Source organism: Mustela lutreola, chromosome 8, assembly GCF_030435805.1.
Source record: "Mustela lutreola isolate mMusLut2 chromosome 8, mMusLut2.pri, whole genome shotgun sequence".
Taxonomy (NCBI): domain Eukaryota; kingdom Metazoa; phylum Chordata; class Mammalia; order Carnivora; family Mustelidae; genus Mustela; species Mustela lutreola.
This window is the reverse complement of record NC_081297.1, coordinates 98,076,032-98,094,758: the sequence shown is the minus strand read 5'-3', so window position 1 is coordinate 98,094,758 and position 18,727 is coordinate 98,076,032. Positions and strand designations below refer to the sequence as shown.

At 34.9% G+C, this 18,727-nt stretch overlaps 1 protein-coding gene across 1 annotated transcript in view; it reads right to left on the bottom strand.

Annotated features, from left to right (window-relative positions):
• LOC131839078 (ovostatin homolog 2-like) overlaps nt 1-13,649 on the bottom strand; it is a 44,497-nt gene extending 30,848 nt beyond the window's left edge. The window contains exons 1-9 of the mRNA XM_059186177.1: nt 13,444-13,649; nt 12,946-13,129; nt 12,277-12,433; nt 10,640-10,692; nt 10,268-10,288; nt 7,770-7,938; nt 7,214-7,298; nt 3,622-3,739; nt 153-264 (exon numbers count right to left, since the gene is read on the bottom strand). Coding sequence (XP_059042160.1) covers nt 153-264; nt 3,622-3,739; nt 7,214-7,298; nt 7,770-7,938; nt 10,268-10,288; nt 10,640-10,692; nt 12,277-12,433; nt 12,946-13,129; nt 13,444-13,508 — 964 coding nt within the window. The 5' untranslated portion in view covers nt 13,509-13,649. The remainder of the gene's footprint in view (nt 1-152; nt 265-3,621; nt 3,740-7,213; nt 7,299-7,769; nt 7,939-10,267; nt 10,289-10,639; nt 10,693-12,276; nt 12,434-12,945; nt 13,130-13,443) is intronic.
• Nucleotides 13,650-18,727: the final 5,078 nt, after the last annotated feature.

Sequence of the window (18,727 nt, the reverse complement as noted above, 5' to 3'; positions counted from 1 at the left end):
AGCAACCTTCAGGTTGGCCTATTGACAAATATACTCTCCTTGACAATGTGGAAGAGTGAATGATCTTTATTTGGTGAATATTGTGAACTCGATAAACTTCTCTCCAGTGAGCTGCATATATCCCCAGGTTGCCCATAAAATGTGGTCATTACCTGTCCCAAATTCCGTAACTGTTCCAGTGATATGAAATGACATGAAAAATTCTGAACGGTAGAGTTGAAAGACTTTTGTGTTTACAGTTTGAGTGTTACAACCGTTTCTCAACTGAAAAATGAAGAGAAGGTATAACAAAAAGATTAGGGATTAAAAGTCTTAAAAGGATGTAGAGTTTTAGCACAGATTTCTAACTCCCTCACACCACCCCATAAACTTGTTGAATGACCAAGAATTACAAAAGAAGGGGTGGGATCTCAACAGCAACTAAAGCAAGTTAAGGAGGTAATGTATTTTTTATAGATTTACTGAAAATAATGTAGATGGAAACAAATTAAAGAATGAGTCTTGAACTGAATGATATTTTAAGAATTAGAGATTAAAATCATCTTGAGTCTTCAAGTGTGTAACATCAAAACACTTTTTAAGGTAAACTGTTCATTTAAAATAAGGAAAAATCTATGGATAATCTTTCATTAGTGACATCAAGAATCAGAGAAATATCGATTTAATTATATTATAAAATAAACAGTGCCTATTAATTCTAAATTTAAAATATTAGAGGGATATAGCAATTCATTTGATTCTCAAAACTACCATATGAGCTAGACCTCCACTATAAGGATAAATAAACTGAAATAGAAGTAGGTTATATAATCTGCTCAAGGTCACACAGATAGAAAGTGGTAGCTAGGAATTCTGATTGGAGAATATGTGCTCCTCTAAATTATCAACTATAACATTAATTTTAAAAAAGAAAATTTTACTTCATATATTTACAACTCAAATTAAAAGGAAATGTAAAATGTCATCAGAAGAATCTTAAGTGCCTTGAAACTAAGAAAAAAATGTTTTTCAGTAAGCCCTGAGACAAAGAGATAAGAATCTCAACATTAATACCAAGGAAAAAAGTGCTTTGCATGAAAATCTATGGTATTAAGCTATGGTTAAAGGAAAAAGTAAAACACAGTGTGTGTATGTGTTTTTTTCCAAAGGGTTTTCTGTTTGTTTGTTTGTTTGTTTGTTTTTAGTTTGAGAGAGAGAGAGTGAAAGAGAGAGCAAGAGTAGAGGGGAGAGACAGAGGGAGAGGGAGAAGCAGACCTTCCTCTGAAGAGGGAGCCCCATGTGGCTCAATCCCAGGACCCTGGGGTCATGACCCTAAACTGATATCAAAGAGTCTGAGGCTTAACCTACTGAGCCACCCAGGAGCCTCACACAATGTGTTTTTAACAAAAAGAAAGAACTAACATTTTTTAAAACCAGCAAAATGAAATTTTAGAGAAAAGAATGAATATGTTGAAAATAAAAATGATTTAGGAACACAAAAATAATATCAGAAAGAAAATAATAAAACGCAAGTCAAAGAAAGGTCAATAAAATAGATAAAACTTTTATGAGCATGACGTAGAATAAAGAGGGAGAGCAAAGTTGTATAAGATTAGGTGTGAATACAACTGACCATCCATTTAGAAGAAAACAAAATGTTTTATTTTAGAATATAATCAAAAACTATTTTATGTTGATTAGAGAAATGTTTAAAATCTTAAAGTGCTTTAATAGCTGTATATACAACATGGTGGTAGGTGAGAACTTTTTCTAAGGCCGAGAACTTATAAACATTAGGAACTTTGATATTTCAAAAATAACACAGTCAAAATTGGTATTTAAATAACAGACTTAAAAGATTTGCTTAGAGGATGGAGGATAATATTTATAATAAAAGAAAGTTTCAATTTCACATGAACAGGAAAAACGGATAATTAAGAGTTCTTAAAAGAACAAACTTAAACTGATAACAAGAATATGAAAATATGCTCAAACTCATGTGTAATGCAAATTAAAACAAATTTCTATCAAAATGGCAACATTTTCAAAACCGCTATATATATACAGATGAGAGTAATTTGGGAAATATAGTGTTCTCACATGTTGCTGACAAGAATTTGAATGCTTAAAAACTTTTTGGACAATAATATAACATAATATTTTTTAAAATTAAAATTGTATGTATATATAATTGTATCTATTTATCTATCATCTATCTACTTTAACTCATGGAACCCACCCCAAGGAATCTATATCAAATAAGTAAAAGCACTCAGATGATAGTTTTAGCAGATTATTTACTGCTCTATTTTCACAATGGGGGAAAAAGGGCATTAGCCGAGAGAGAAGACCTATCACTTGGTAAAATAGTTAATTAATGTACATTATAATCACACCATGGGAAAATGTGCTGCTTATCTGGAAGAATTCCACTCAGCCTTTCTTCACCTGCATTCCTCTCTAAAAGAATTCTGCTTGTCCTGACCAAATATTGATATTTACCTAAAGGATGTTCATCACTTTGGTGAGTAACTTCAGGACAATCAGACTTAAATCATAAACTGAACTGTATAGAGATTTCATGTTCAAAGTCCAAAGTTGCTTCTCAAACAAATGGGCAGAATTGTTTACTTACGTGAAGATGCTACATATTGGGAAAACAAATCATGCCTTCACAAATGAACCTCAAATCTAAAGTAATACAAGTAGATACTCGGAATTGCTGGTGTTTACAAATGAACTTTTTCCACAAGGACAGTTCTAGGTTGCATGGTGCGTATGATCAGGGATTCATTTATTTAACAGATAACTAATGATTCCACGCAGAAAGATCAGAGAGGTCAGTAGACAGTATATAAAGCAAGAAAGCCAATAAGATTGTTCACATTTGACAATTCTATGAATTCATCGGTGGGTAACAATCTACATGGCCTAGAGAACAAGAGACTATTGGAGGATGTTGTACTTGCTCTTCGTTCTTCACTTTATCTAGTTGAAACCCCCATTATCCGCAAAATGAAAATAGTGTTAAGTTCCTCTTACAAATGAAATTGTAGAGGCCGAGGGCAGGCTTCCCCAAACGTGCCACTTCGGCATATTGATTATTTTAAATAAAAGTTACTTAAGAAATAGCCAGTGTGAGGACACGCAGACCCTCGTTGTTACCTGTGAAAGCAGGAAATAGACCTCCTATATGAAAGGCATGGCCACTGCACTAAAAAGTAAAAAGACATTCTTATCCCTAGAGAGAACAGACCTTGAAGCGAAGAAAGCTATGGAAACAAATCCTACTTTCTTTCTGATCTACTACTTCAGACCAAATTCCAATTAAAATTCCTTACTAATTAAAAGCTCCCAAACATCTGTTTTCTTTATCCTGTCAATTCCTCACAAATTTATTGTCTAAAAACTATAAAAACTACCTGCCTTGGTCACTTTGTTAGATCTCAGTTTCATTATGGGACCTCCATGTGCACCTAATAAAACTGTTTTGTGTTTTTTTTCCTCCTGTTAACCTGCTTCATGTAAATTTAATTCTTCGTCCAGTGGAAGACCATGAAGGGTAGAGGGAGAATTTATCCTTCTCTACAGAATGAAATGAACAAGAACATTTTTTTTTTAAATAAACATGATGATCTGTACCTGTGCAATAAACTGTTCACATATTTCATTGTTGTTGTTCTCACAATTCCCAGAGGAAAAATATTCTCTGCACACCCGGATTTGGGCTTTCCCTTGCACAGGTTGGCCATATGTGTACCTGGTAGGAGGAAGTATACATAATTATAGATGAACAATACCATGGGAGTATTTGATGGGCTTCTTCAGAAATTATATATGTAGTCTAGGACTACATATATATATGTAGTCTAGGACTAGAAAGTATATATGTAGTCTAGGACTATTCCAATGACCAAATTCAATTGTGATCCTCATCTATTAGTGCTATCTTCCTCACGGAATTTGGGTTAAATTAGGCACATGATTTTGTTATGAGGATTCGGCTGCTTTGTAACAAATCAAACTCAGGGGGCACCTGGCTGGCTCAGCTGGTAGAACATGTGACGCCTGTTCTCTGGGTCCTGAGTTCAAACCCCATGTTGGGTCCAGAGCTTACTTTAAAAAAGAGAAAGGAAGAAGAACAACAACAAGAAAAATCAAATTCGAGGTAAGGTAGAATCTAAAATCTCAGTAAATCAAATTTAATGATTAAATTAATTTTTTAAAAATTATATTTTAAAATTATATATTTTAAAAATTATATTAAAATTATATTTTAGAAAAATTATAAAATTTGCAGCACTTTTTTCTTTAGCAGAAAATATAAATGTATATAAGTAACACGTGAATTATTCAGGATCTTAGAATCTTCTAGGTCAATACTGGAAACAACAATTCTCATTGTGCATTCCATAAATGTAGAAGGTATGGAGATTGGCATAAACTAGATAAACTTTAATGAAACGCATAACGTCTTAGGGGTAGGGTTAAATAAATATCTCACTTTCTCCTAAAACACACAAAAAACTACAACACATTTTTTTAAAGTTTCAGTTAAAGGCAAATACAGTTGATTTGAGATTTTTTGTTACTTGAGGATTGTTTCCACTAACATTTAGAAAAACAGTTAATAAATGTGAGATTAGTGAATAGTAAAACTGAATATAATTCCATTTACCAATTATAATAATTTTCCTAATTGTTGGACACTCGTATATACCCGATGTTTACATAGATTCTCATTTATTTTTTTTAAGTGACCCTGAGATGGAGATGTATGATCTCATTGTGCAGGTTAGTGAAATGAGATCAGGCAACGCACTTCTCCACATTGTAAGATGTGAAATTGAAATTCCATATTCCATTCCATCTTCCTCACTTCCCATAGCCCATGCTCTTCACATTCCACTAATTGGCTTTTCTCTATTTAAAAATTCTCAATGCTTTTGAGACTCAACTTAAATCACTAAAATCATCTGTGAGCTGTAAATATCAATTACATGCAAAATAGAGGGAAAACTAAGATCAGGGCACAAATGTTCTACCTGCACATGTCTTATAGTTCTTCTTACTGTCTTTTTCTTATAAAAGAAAACTCTCACTGTAGTGTTATCTATGGGTTAACATAGGCTCATGAAATATGTAGCTCAAATTTTTAAACAGATCAAAAAGAATAAATATTATCCCTTTGTGATTTGAAAAGTTTTTGGTGGATACCAATGCAGTTTATTAAAATGCCTTTGCCTGTAGTCAAGTTTTCCTTCCTTCTAAAAGCTTAATTCATCTTGGAAGTTGTTGGCTAATATAATCTGATTTGCTATTGTTTTTAGCTGTCCCAAGTTAAGTCCCAGGGAATACTAAAGAAACAATGCACAGAGCACAGTACATACAACCCGAAGGAGGCAACTCCTTCACTCCTGTCCACTCCTGGACATCCTGATTTCGTTCCTCCTGTTCCTGCAGCCTGCCCACAAATAGCCTTGTAGCCAGCAGAGCTTCTGTGGGATATCATTACTGCTGATACTGACATACTCTTTAATGTCAAATTTAAGTGGAATGTAATGTTAAAGAAGGGTCAAGAAGTCCCAATTCTGTATCAGCATTTAGCTTAGTACGTCTCTTATGAAGGCGTTACTTGATAAATATGTTGGCTCTCCAGATATGTGGTTTGAACTTTTTTAGCACAACAATGGGAAGATTAATTATAGGTGTTAATCTTATTAATTCTGGCTTCCAGTAGGGTTTTACTAGTAAAATTAGGTTAGGACCCTGGATTTTTTGAAGCTTATATTGATTATTCCCTTATTTTTAACACATGTAATCTCCATCTCTCATATATTACATTTATGAAATTCTGGCACATGTCAGCTACTCTTCCCTGAAACAACAACAAGAAAAATATTGTTATGATTTTCCTAGAGTCCAAAGGACATTGTAAAAAGTGTCAGCCTTTTACCCAATATGTCCTTAAAATACTTTGAATAGTCTCAAAATAATTTAAAAATACTAAAAAAAATTTAAATACTTTAAAAATACTCAAAAGCAAATAATTTCCATGTCCTCAATTAAATAAACAGTTTAAACAAATACATCAAATATTACATTTTTAATTGTTTACATAAATTATAACAGAGGTCTTGGTTAGGACAATACCTCTGAAGCCAAATAGCATTTGTCTAAATCCAGTGCTAGGTCTGCCATCCCAAAGCTCCACTAATTGATAAATTATTTTAATTCTCTGTATCTTATTATATTTCTTTCTAAAATAGAGATGATAGTAGCTTGTGTTTTATAGCACTGTTGTAAGAATATAATGAATGCAATGCTCAATGCAGTCATCAGCATTCAGTAAATAGTAACTATATTAAATATTATCAGAAACTTGAGAAAAGGCATCACACTTAAAAAATGTAAGACATTAGAAACAAGTTCTCAAAAAGAAAATGAAAATTTCTCAAATCATATAGGAATTCTTTTCACATTAAGAGGATTCAAATTCATCCTAATTAAATTGATAAAATATCTTTTTTCCCCCACTATGACATTTTAAAGAGTTTCTTTTCTTTCATTTATTTTTTAAATGAAAACTCCAATTATGGTGATGATTTAATGAGGCAGGTACTTCTGTATCAGTTGTTAGAACTGAACGCTGACACAACTATTTAGTGGGTAATATGGCAATCAAAACCTGAAAGAGCATATACATTTTGTTTTGATAATTCCAATACTGGACATCTTTATTAAGTAAATATTTTTTAATTCAGAAGTTCTTATACACTTATACACAAAAACATAGGCTATAATAGTATTTGTTACTGGGAAAACAAAATCAAATTTCTTATGTGTTATATAATAAAAGAAGAGTTAATTTGGTATGACCTTATAGTGATATGTTTATGCAGCAAGGAATTAGGATTTATGAAAGTGTGGCTGAGTATGAAGACATGTTTTCTTAATCACAATGGGTAGAAAAGTATGATTGCAGTTGTGCAAAATATTCACAAAAGTTTGGAAGAAAATAAATCACAATGCAAATGGCAATTGGTAGAATTAATTATATGTAATTTCTTATATTTTTCCTTATCTCTTTCAAATATTTTACAATGAAAATTCATGACTTCTCTAATAATCTTAATGTAAGCAGATAAGTAATTAAAGTTACATGGTTAATTTCATTTCTCATTCTTTCTGAGCTTTGTATTGACCTGTGTAGTCAAATTTCCTTAATACTTACTTAGCACATACATTCACTTGGAATTCATCATCCGAAATAGTTATTGTTTGTGGTGCACTGACCTTAACTTCAAACTTGGGTAACACTGGAAATACAAAGAAACAGACTTCAGTTCCTACAATCACTGGTGAGAAAAACTTAGAGCAATCATGTAACTAAGTACACCTCTGTGCACAACACTATCCTATGTATGCACCTATATAAACCACAATTCAACTGCCCCAAATTATGTGTAAGTGATAGTGTCTTTCCTTTCTCTTTCCTGCTCTCAGAACACCACATTGTATTTATTGTAATCTTTTACATCATGTAGAAGATTGTCTGGATTGTAGAAGATATTTCCTTGGTAGAAGAGTCAGAGGTTAGAATCAGACAATGGGACCAGGAGTGAGGAACAAGAAAAGAAAGATGATAAAGCAGAAAACCCCAAGAAAGGAAAATGACAGAAAACTAAATCAAGCCTCATCAACTTTTGCTTAAATCTAACATAAAAATTGTTTTGTTGAGTCCTTTGAGCTCTACATTTATATAGAACAACCAAGCAGTAGTTGGTTACCATATCTATCAACAGTAAATTGGTGTGTCAATGTATTTCCTGATTTTCTTCTCACAAAAATAGAGTAATCTCCAAACATTGGTTCTGAAATCAGTTGGAAGGAGAGTTGGGTGATATTTTGAGAAGAGGTCACATTTTGCCATTGGAAAATTCTATTGTTTTGAGGATCCTGGAAATAAAAAAGAAAAAAAATCAGAGGTCATAAAGAGTATTAGTATTTCCTTCTTTATTTTGGGTATGTTCTGTAGTTATTGTTCTGTAGTTATTGTAAGTAAAGAAAACTACCATTTTATTGAACTCATATCTCACACTGTAAAAATAACATAACTTTCTCAAGGACTTGGATTTAATTAATATTAATATTCAGCTGATCTAGTATATCTCTAGTAAGCCCCCAAAAGATAAGAACAATAACCTGTAATGAGCGCTTTGAATTTTTATCTTCCTGAACCAGAGCTGCAAGTTAAAAAATTTAAAACTCAGTGTGTCTGCTCCAGTGGAGTGTTTTCCAAAGTAGAGTAGACCCACACCAACAGATGCATAAGGAGGTATTTATCCTCATAATTAGTTGTCCCTGGTGTTCATTTGGTAAGTAAATTGGTGATGAATTTTTACATTGCATGCAACAGTGGTTCAATGGAAGTTCTACAATAAAAAAGGATTGACACAAGAAAAAACAAAGATAGGGCACCTGGGTGGCTCAGTGGGTTAAGCCTCTGCCTTCAGCTCAGGTCATGATCCCAGGGTCCTGGGATCAAGCCCCACATCAGGCTCTCTGCTCAGCAGGAAGCCTGCTTCCTCCTCTCTTCTCTCTGCCTGCCTCTCTGCCTACTTGTAATCTCTGTCTGTCAAATAAATAAATAAAATATTTAAAAATAAAAAAAAAGAAAAAAGAAAGATAGATAATGCCACCCTTTCTCCTTTATTTGCTTTTAGTATACTGCAGCTTATGTGAACCTGGTTCCATAAGTTTGTTGATATCATCCAGTTATGAGTAAAGAACTCCTGATAAAAAGGTTTCTACAAAGAAACAAAAATAGTATTTACTACTCACTTAGTTTTAATTCTTTTTCCTTTCCTCTATGATTAAGTCTAGAAAACTAAATTAATTTTCCATGCAGCCTTTCAGTAAGGATTGCCCATGACCAACTGTTGGCCAACTGAATACAAGTAGAAGTCACTGGGAGATTATTTCTACAAGAATCAGATGCAGCTGGCATTGAGAATAAAACAATGCACAGAGGATGGCAGGGAGGTTAAGTAGAAGAAGCCTGGATCCTTGGTAATATTATGCTGTTACCTTCCGCATCCGAAAGCACCTACACTTAGACGTAGCAGTTTGTGAAAACAATAAACCTTTTACTCTCTGAAGCCAATGTTAGTTAAGCTTTCAATTGCTTTCAGACACTAGCTGAATTACGATCTGAAGATAGTACTACTCATGGATTACTAATGACGTATGAAAATGGCCAATTTGATATTTATCCTACTAGAAGGATGAACTATTTGCCACCCATATAGCAGAGTCAAAAAAATTCAAATTATAAAGAAGCTTATTTGAAGTAGGCATTTACATACATGTTTATTAATGATGATCTCAATGTAACAACATTTAGACTGAGTTAATAGTGATGGTACATATTGCATGTAGAAATTAAAATGCTTATGTTGGAGTTGATTGATACAAATGATTTACTGACAGACATGAGATTTGAAATGAGTTTGAAAGTCACACTGCAATAGAGATTTGAAAGCAAAGCATCCATTTTGTAATAATATCACCTAACTTATTTCAAATCTTTACACATTTAGGTTTTCTATTTCCTTAAGATAAGATGTGATTAAATTAAGGTTCAAAAGAGCCAGTAGCCCAAACCAAGCAATTTTAAATATAAACCTCCCTTAGAAGGAGCCCAATCTTTCATTTTCCCTGAAAACTCATTATGCTGCTTGCCACACAGGACCTCCACTAAACATGGCAGCCCTTCATACATCTTCATCTGATGCCTTACACTGCATATGTAGATAAAGGTTTTTTGCCTCCTTATTTCAGTTATCTTAATTTCTAACTACATGGGATTTATCTGAATATTTAAAAAATGAGTGCTTTCAGAAAATATTCACTTACTTGTGGAACATAAGGAATAGCATGGAGGACATTTGAAGAAGGAAGGGGAAAATGAAGAGGAGGAGATCAGAGGGGGAGACAAACCATGAGAGGCTGTGGACTCTGAGAAAACAAACTGAGGGTTTTGGAGTGGAGGAGAGTGGGGTGATGGGTGAGCCCAGTGGTGGGTATTAAGGAGGGCACAGATTGCATGGAGCACTGGCTGTTATACACAAACAATGAATCTTGGAACACTACATCAAAAACTAATGACGTTTTATGGTATGGTGACTAACATAACACAATAAAAAAATAAATAAAATTTAAAAAATAGAAAGCGAGTGCTTTCAGAAAATAATCTTGAGAAATTGTGATAAAGTAGATCGCTTACCTGAAGTGTGATCAATGGATACTGAAAAGAAAAAAAAATGCAGGTTAATATTGTATTTGTAGACAAATTTCTACAACGAAGCATGCCAAGAAAACCCCAAATGCTGAGGGAGATCCTGAAGTCAAAAGCAGGTTTCATGCAACCCATTTCCCCCCTTATATTATAAGAAGGCCTAAAAAAAACCCTATCAGTTAGCTCACTATAAAGGGAAGTTTTAAATTTGGCGGTCAGCATTGAAAGTATACCTGTATAGCATTCCATGCTAGAACTGATTTGTGTACTTATGGAAAACTTTCTGATGACACTTTACATAGCAATGGATTTGTTTAATTTGCTTCAGGTTCATTGTACCATTCGAATTATTGAACTCACCAAATCCTCAACAGGTTTGAACTTGATATCCAGTGTCACAATGCGAATTTGAACTAAAAGAAAAGAGGAAGAGGGGACAATATTTTTTCTTGTTATTTCCTTTCCAGGTATGATTGCTTATAAATAGATACAGAAATTAATCACCTTGCTACTACAGAATGCTATACTCCCTTCTCCCCTAGCTCTCACTTGACCCTTTGAAATTTGGGTTCTATTTGGAACGGTCTCCTATTAATACTTTTGTAATTCCTCTGTTGTCAATTGCTTTGTTATTATTACCAAAGCTGACACTAGCTGCTGCCACCACCAGAAACTTCTACCCTAATGGCCCACAGGGATGCCTTAAAAATTGGTGATGGAATTAATCATAGAAAGACAAATGTGAAATATATATAGTAGAAGCTACATTCCTCCTATAATTTTCTTGGCAAACTTATTAATGTTAGTAAACATTAAATTAATTTCAGCAGAATTCCAGAAAGACCATTTTAACTACCTTTGTATAATAACTGTCATCAAAGCATTTTAACAAGCGGATAGAATGCAATGCAGCAAAAAAAAATCTCACAATATGAATTCTGTTTTAACTCTTTTATTTCTTTTAAATTAACCATACAAGTACATAATTTTAGAAGATAATACGTAGATGCTGTCATCCAACCCCTTAATTTTATAAATGAGAAAACTGAACGTCTCAAAGAGCTGAATTTACTTGACTAAACCCAGTAATTTATCAACAAACTCAAAACAAGACCACAGCCTTCAGAATCCTAGTTTGGTGTTCTTTCTGCTGCCTTTTACTTAATGCAATAGTAAAGAAAATTAGAAAGACTCTGCTTAGGTTATCAGATTTGTGATGATTTCTACTGGTGTGAATAATAATAATAATAATATCATTTGCAGAGTCTTTACTGGGTGCTAGGTAGTACTTTACATTGACTATCTTATTTTATTCTCACAATATTTCTGCAAGTGAGTCATTTTTAGTATCTCTATTCTAAAGAGGAAAAGAAATGAGTTTAAACACAGGTTTAATTAGCTTGCCCAATTGGTACATTATGGAGAAACAAATGAAACCAAATAATTTTGTTCCACGTCCCATGCTTGTAGTAATTGTATTACAGAAGTCTGTCATTAGAATTTTTAAGCAGCAAAAGTGGCATGCGTGAGTTGAAGAAGTGAAGCATTCAATTAATGGAGTTGGAGGAAACTGCTTCATAACTGATCTAGATAAACAGTAGAAATTCAAGAAATCCACAATCCCGTAACTTTAATTAATTAATTAATTTTTTATTTAATTTCTTTTCAGTGTAACAGAATTCATCGTTTATGCACCACACCCAGTGCTCCATGCAATACGTGCCCTCCATAATACCCACCACCAAGACTTTATTTATTTGCAGAGAGAGAGCACGTGTGCAGGAGAGAGGGCACAAGCAGGGGGAGCAGCAGGCAGATTGAGAGGGAGAAGCAGCCTCCCTGCTGAGCAGGGAGCTCCATCAACTGAGCCACCCAGGCATCCTGATCCCATAACATTTTAAACTGAAGACTCTGACATTCATGTGTTTGGATTGCTCTCAATCTGAGGATGTGCTCCTGAGGCCAGTGATATGAAGGAAACATAAACACTGACTTACCATTCTCTCCGGGTTTGTAGATGGGTTTATCTGTTTGCATGAAAGTTACTGTCTCCTCTGAAGTGAGTGCTACAGATCTCCTCTCGAAGATTCTAAGCGTCTCTCCCTTAGCCAGCAATGTCACAAAAGCCAACTGCTCAGACGACTTCTGAGAAACCTGTTTATGTTACAGAGCAGAGAATGGGAAAACAATTTTTAGACATCAAGCTTGTAAACAATGTCTTAATTTGGTTTCTCAAGCTGAGAGCCTCCAGAGAGTAAATTATTTCTTAATGGGAGATATGGACACCACTTTTTACAATTCTTTTATTTAAATAGCATTAGGGCATTTTCTAATAAACTTATTTTTATGCCTGCTAATCTTCTGTTTTCTTTTTTCATTGCCCTGAGTCCCAGTCTAGCTTCTCTGTCTCTGGATTCTCTTTCCTCATATTGTTAAATGGTTGTATCTAAAAAGAAGTGATTGCATTTTATTATCACTTCCTGTGAAAGAAAAATGGCAATATTTCACAAATTTTGTTGCATGGGTTCCTCTCAGGGATTCTCTAATTCCACTTCCTAGCTTCCACAATTCATCGCAAATCAAGATTTATCTCTCCTAAAATGATTTTTATGTCGTAATTTCATCACCCTAACAGAAAATCAGAAGGGGCAAATCTAGTGCCTCACCTGGAAATCTGCACAAGCATAGAAGTTATCCTCTTCCACAGACTGGTCAAAAATAGTGGTATTGTAGCCATCAGATTCTAAGACGACACTCAAGGATACAGATTCATTGAGATTTGAAAGGTGGAGACAAGCCTTTTCGGTAGAATGACTCTGGATCACGGAGGAGACCCATAGTATATACTGTCTACACAAAGAAAGTGATCAACACTTTAAACAAGTGTAGCCAAATGCAAAACATGAAAACAATTTTGGCTTATTGAAATATTCCTGAAATATTTTCATGGTATTACATACAATAAACTTGTATTGCAGAGAGGGTTATCTTAAGAAAAAGATATCAATTCCCTTCTTACACTTGTTCAGAATTTATAAGGCAAACCAGCACTCAGTCTCAGAAGTTGAAATGGTGAACTACAGTCAAATTTTAACATAGAACGCATTTAATAAGTTCACTTTGCTAGTACTATAGTAGGAATAAAGGATATAACATTTCCTTACGGTTCTGAAGCCACAGAAACAGCAAAATGAAGCAAAAAGGTGCTCAGAAAAATGATGGGCTCCATCTTATCCCAGGATTTGAATCATAAAGACTTCAAGGTATATATTTAGTCTCTCTCTCTCTTTTTTCTTAGTAGATGTTAACTGCCCCAATTATCCACTTTCTTTTCTTCCTTCTACTCTGCCGCTCTCTGTACCTCTTTGCTTTTAAAGTCAACGAAGGATCAGCTACATTATGGAAAAAGTCACAGGGACCCACCAATCACAATTAAATGGCCTCTCCCATTACTTGGCTTGGCTGGGCGGTGTGTATGGGGGGGGCGGTTGTCATTTTGTATACAACTTCCTTCTCAAGTTCACTGGATGCTGCTTTCTGCTTTTGGAATCAGCAGCACAGATTGTACAGGAAGAAAGAGAAAACAAAGAAAGCGGTTGTGTGACATGTGGGAGTTCATTAGTTTAATTCAGCATTTCCGTTCCAGGGCTGACTGCAGTATCAAAAGCATTAATAGACAGGGGTTTGCACTTGGAAGAAAAATACCTCTTCAAAGAGCTATTACCATCCCAATTGTCAAAAGGTAAATTTTTCAGGCTGCTGAGAAAAGTAGTGTATCTGATGTTGTCAAAACACAGATGCAATTAGATACCTCAGGATAGGCTCATTTTACAGATAATTGAAAATTTATTCTTTTATAAATTCCTAATACAGAATACAACATTTACAATGTTGATATGCAGTCAACTTTTACGATGATTTTCTCAGGAAGATTTTCTTTCCAATGTTCAGTATCTTTTTCTACCCTAAATATAATAAAAACAAATAAATAAAAGGTAATAAATTTATGTGTGACTGTATACACACCTACTGATCACTTCTTGGCCTAAAAAAAAAAAAAGAGGGAGGAGGGGTTTTATCATAATTTTGATACTAAAATGTTTCTAAAGGGAAAATGAGCCATACCAAAGAAACTGACCACCTCTTGACTGTGTCTCTTGTGTGTTAATTTTCCCACTTATCTTCCTTTCCTTTTTTTAAAAAAACATACTTTTTATTGCAAGTATTGATGGAGTTAAAACATCTGGTTTGAAGAATGTTACCTTGTGTCATGAAGAGAGAACTGATTTCAGTCAGGCTGGCCAGCAACAGGGCAAGGGCAAATCCAAAGGGAAAAACAATAGCAAATATACAGATGAGGAGCTGTAGTGAGGTAGTAAGAAGTCTCAGGAATGTGAGAGGGAGGGCTCCTAGGGGAGCACACTTTGTGCTCCAGTGCAGAAGTGTGTTCACAAAAGCTCTGACCCTGTTGCTCTCTCAGTACAATTGAGACATTGCTCCCGTCCTCATTTCTATATAGGACTTTGGTTTTTGTCTGTCTTTTCTCTAACCCGGCGAAGGAAACCATCTCCCCTGAAATTTCTGCTTCAGCGCTAATGCTCAATTCTCAACCCGTCCTGCCAGATTTATGATTTAATTTATTTCCCCTGGAACCTCAAATTGTTCATCTCTGTTTTTGAATAACACCTTCACCTCTGATATCCCCTCAGGCTTATTATTGGAACACTCTCTCCACACCACTCCCCAGACTTACAAAATAAATGAAATCACTAACTTCCCAAAAAATTAAAGCTCAACAGCTTTTTTACTCACTAGTATTCAAGATAAATGGCTCCATGAGGCAGATTGTTTAGAGATCCAAGCAACTAATTCTTTATTCCCATGGCTGATAAATCCAAAGGATTGAAACTTCTCTGAGGTATTTGCATTTTTCTGGGGGCACCTCGGTGGCTCAGTGGGTTAAAGCCTCTGCCTTGGGCCCAGGTCATGATCCCAAGGTCCTGGGATCCAGCCCCACATCGGGCTCTCTGCTCAGTGGGGATACTGCTTTCCTCTCTCTCTGGCTGCCTGTGATCTCTGTCTGTCAAATAAATAAAAATATTTAAAAAAAAAAAAAAAAAGAGTCATACCCTCCACTGACTGAGAGGTCCCCCTCCCCTCCAGAATAAAATCTTAAAAAACAAACAAAAAAAAATTTGCATTTTTCCAAATGTAAAACTTTTATGCTGATTAAGTGACACGGTTTATGTTAACTTTAATCAAGGCAATTTACTGCTAACAAAAATGTATGTTTTACCCAATTGTCTTAATTCATCTTCAGGACTAACATGTTTTTATGATATCTCTTTCCCCAAATATAATTTTATCTGATTAAGGGGGTTTTCAGGTGAATGGGTTCTTCTCCCAGAGACTTCAGGTATGAATCCCAACTTATCTATTGAATACTAACATGATTATGAATTTCCAGGTATAGAGGAAATTGAAGAAACTATTACAGATGTAACAGCGTTAAAAAAGTTTTTTGTTTTTTAATTCAAGCATGATTACTATACAGTGTTATATTATTTTCAGGTGTATGATGCAATGATTCAACAATTCTATCCATTACTCAGTAGTCATCATGATAAGTGTGGACTCTTCATCTTTCACCTATTTCACTCATGCCTTCACCCACCTCCTCTCTGGCAAACACCAGTTTGTTCTCTATATTAAGATTCTGGTTTTTTGTTTATGTCTTTTTTTCTTTGTTCATTTGTTTCTTAAATTCCACATATGAGTAAATCATATGGTATTTGTCTTTCTCTGACTGACTTATTGCACTTAGCATTATACCCTCTAGATCCATTCATGTTGTAGCAAATGGCAAGATTTCATTTTCCTTTACAGCTGAATAGTATTCCATTGTATATGTGTAGATCACAGCTTCTGTATCCATTCATCTATGGTTGGCTTGGTCTGCTTCCATATCTTGGCTATTATAAATAATGCTGTGAAAATCATAGGGGTCCAGACACCTTTTCAAGTTAGTTTTTTGTTTTCTTTGGGAAAATACCCAGTAGTGGAATTACTGGATCATATGGTATCTGTGTTTTGAATTTTTTGAGGAGCATCCACACTCTTCCACAGTGGCTGCTCCAGCTTGCACTCCCGCCAACGCTGTATGAGAGTTCCTTTTTCCTCACAACTTCACCAACACTTGTTATTTCTGAAATAACAGCTTTTTGAAGAAAACCATAAAACGACAAGAAATATTATGTATATTTTTAAAATGATAGGTCCTATTGGTGGAGAAAGCAACGTGGCATGCAATGACATTCAATAAGGAAATTGAAAAAGGTTGTGGTTGGCTTGTGAGAAGTCTTTTTCTTGTGCTAAGGAGACTGAATTTTATGTTGAAGGGTAGTGAATATAATGACTGTACTCCATGGAAAACAGAAAGGAGTAAAAATATGGCAAGAGAGCCATATATAAGTATTCTCAGAGACTATTCTAAGTTACAAAGGTAAGAAACTGGACAATGGTAGTATCTCCTCAAGAAACATTTTTTATACTCCAGTTGAGCAACATTGTAATTAGACAAGATAGAAAAGACAAAATGAATATACAGATGAGGTGATGATTTAAGTTTGGTATATACTAAACATGAGGGAACCACAGTGCAATAAAGATGGGATACCCAGGGGTGCCTGGGTGGCTCAGTGGGTTAAGCCACTGCCTTCGGCTCAGCTCATGATCTCAGGGTCCTGGGATTGAGTTCCACATCGGGCTCTCTGCTCAGCAGGGAGTCTGCTTCCTCCTCTCTCTCTCTGCCTGCTTCTCTGCCTACTTGTGATTTCTCTCTGTCAAATAAATAAATAAAATCTTTAAAAAAAAAAAAAAAGATGGGATACCCAGTAGACAGTTTAAATAATAAATCTGGTGGCCTGAAAAAAGTTGGAGATGTGAATATAGATTTGGAAATCAATACATCATATATATGATGTTAAATCTCCTGGATTGCTAACGCTATAGAGGAAAATCATTAACAACGATAAAGAAGGTAGCCAATGGTATCAGAAATCCTGGTGAAGATCTAGCTTCTCTGATACTTCAGCTGAGTGATATTTATCAGGTTATGTGACAATATTGGTTTATTTTCCTAGCACCACTGAGGTGGATCTGAGGCAATGCCTTAAAATGTTTTGACATTATATGTCACACAAATTCTTTGAGCAACAAGAAAAATTTTCTTGATTTTCTTAGCTACATAATTAATAATAATCTATTTTAAGTGTCAGAAATTTAAAATATTTCAGAGTTCCTGAGAAAATCTTGAACTTCTGGCTCCCCTTTATGCAATGTTTAAGTCAACACTACAAATAAGAGTATTTCTCAATACCAGTAATATATAGACAGTTAATTATGTTTTAAAATAAAACTATTCAGTTCCTGATGTTGCAATCCATTGAAAAGGAAATCACCTTCACCTCCTAAAACAACCTGTTTGACAAGTGAAATTGCCCTTCTTGTTCTCAGATGTTTATCTTCTGCATCACTGATTGGTTGTTAAGGTTGCCAAGAAATTTCTAATCACACAATACCCACCTGTGGATAAGTGATTAAAATAAAAGTAATGGGGAAAAACAGATGGGTGATGAATGGCCACGTGAATACTTACAATATGACTAGGCTTACAAAGCCATAGTTTTCAACTCTGCAAACAAAAATCATTAGGGTCGACGATGAGATTATTCAAGATCATTTAGAGCAGTTTTAACTTTCCATTTGCCTAAACACCCACTACCACTCCTAAATAATATTAATCCCCTCAAACAGACAAATAAATTTACAGACGAATGTCAAATGGAGTCTTTACCAAATGCTACCATCCATATTGGGGTTCAGGCACCTTCAGTTCTACAACCCTTTTCTTTACTAGAGAAAAAGGCTGAGGTGAGGGGTGGATGAGATGGAAAAAGAACGCATAAGAATGATAATATGATGTAGTACTCATAGTTATGGGATTCGTTGCTGGAACCACCATCCATCTGAACATTTCTGTGACTGTCCTAGCTTAACCCATAGACCTCTTGTTCTTTCTCTTCTAGAGGGCATGATCTTTGAGTATCCGATTTTCATCCTCCAAAAGTGTCAAAAAAAACTGTGAAGAATCTGAGGTTTTATATTATTTTCAAGCTAACAAAGTTAGCTATCTATTTCTTGAATGCCAGCAGAAGACACTAGACTCCTGGAGCAGAAACAAATAACTTTATAATTCATGGTAAGCAGTTTAAATCACATGTTCACTTTGGTTTCCATGGTCCCTCCCAGTTCCACTGGGACAACATTGGGTGACCCAGAGAGATACTGCATAGGTAGTGGGTGTGAGTAACAGCTCAGCAATCCCAGCCATAAGAAACTTTGACCTTGGGTCACCTGGGTGACTTGGCTGTTAAGTGCCTGCCTTCG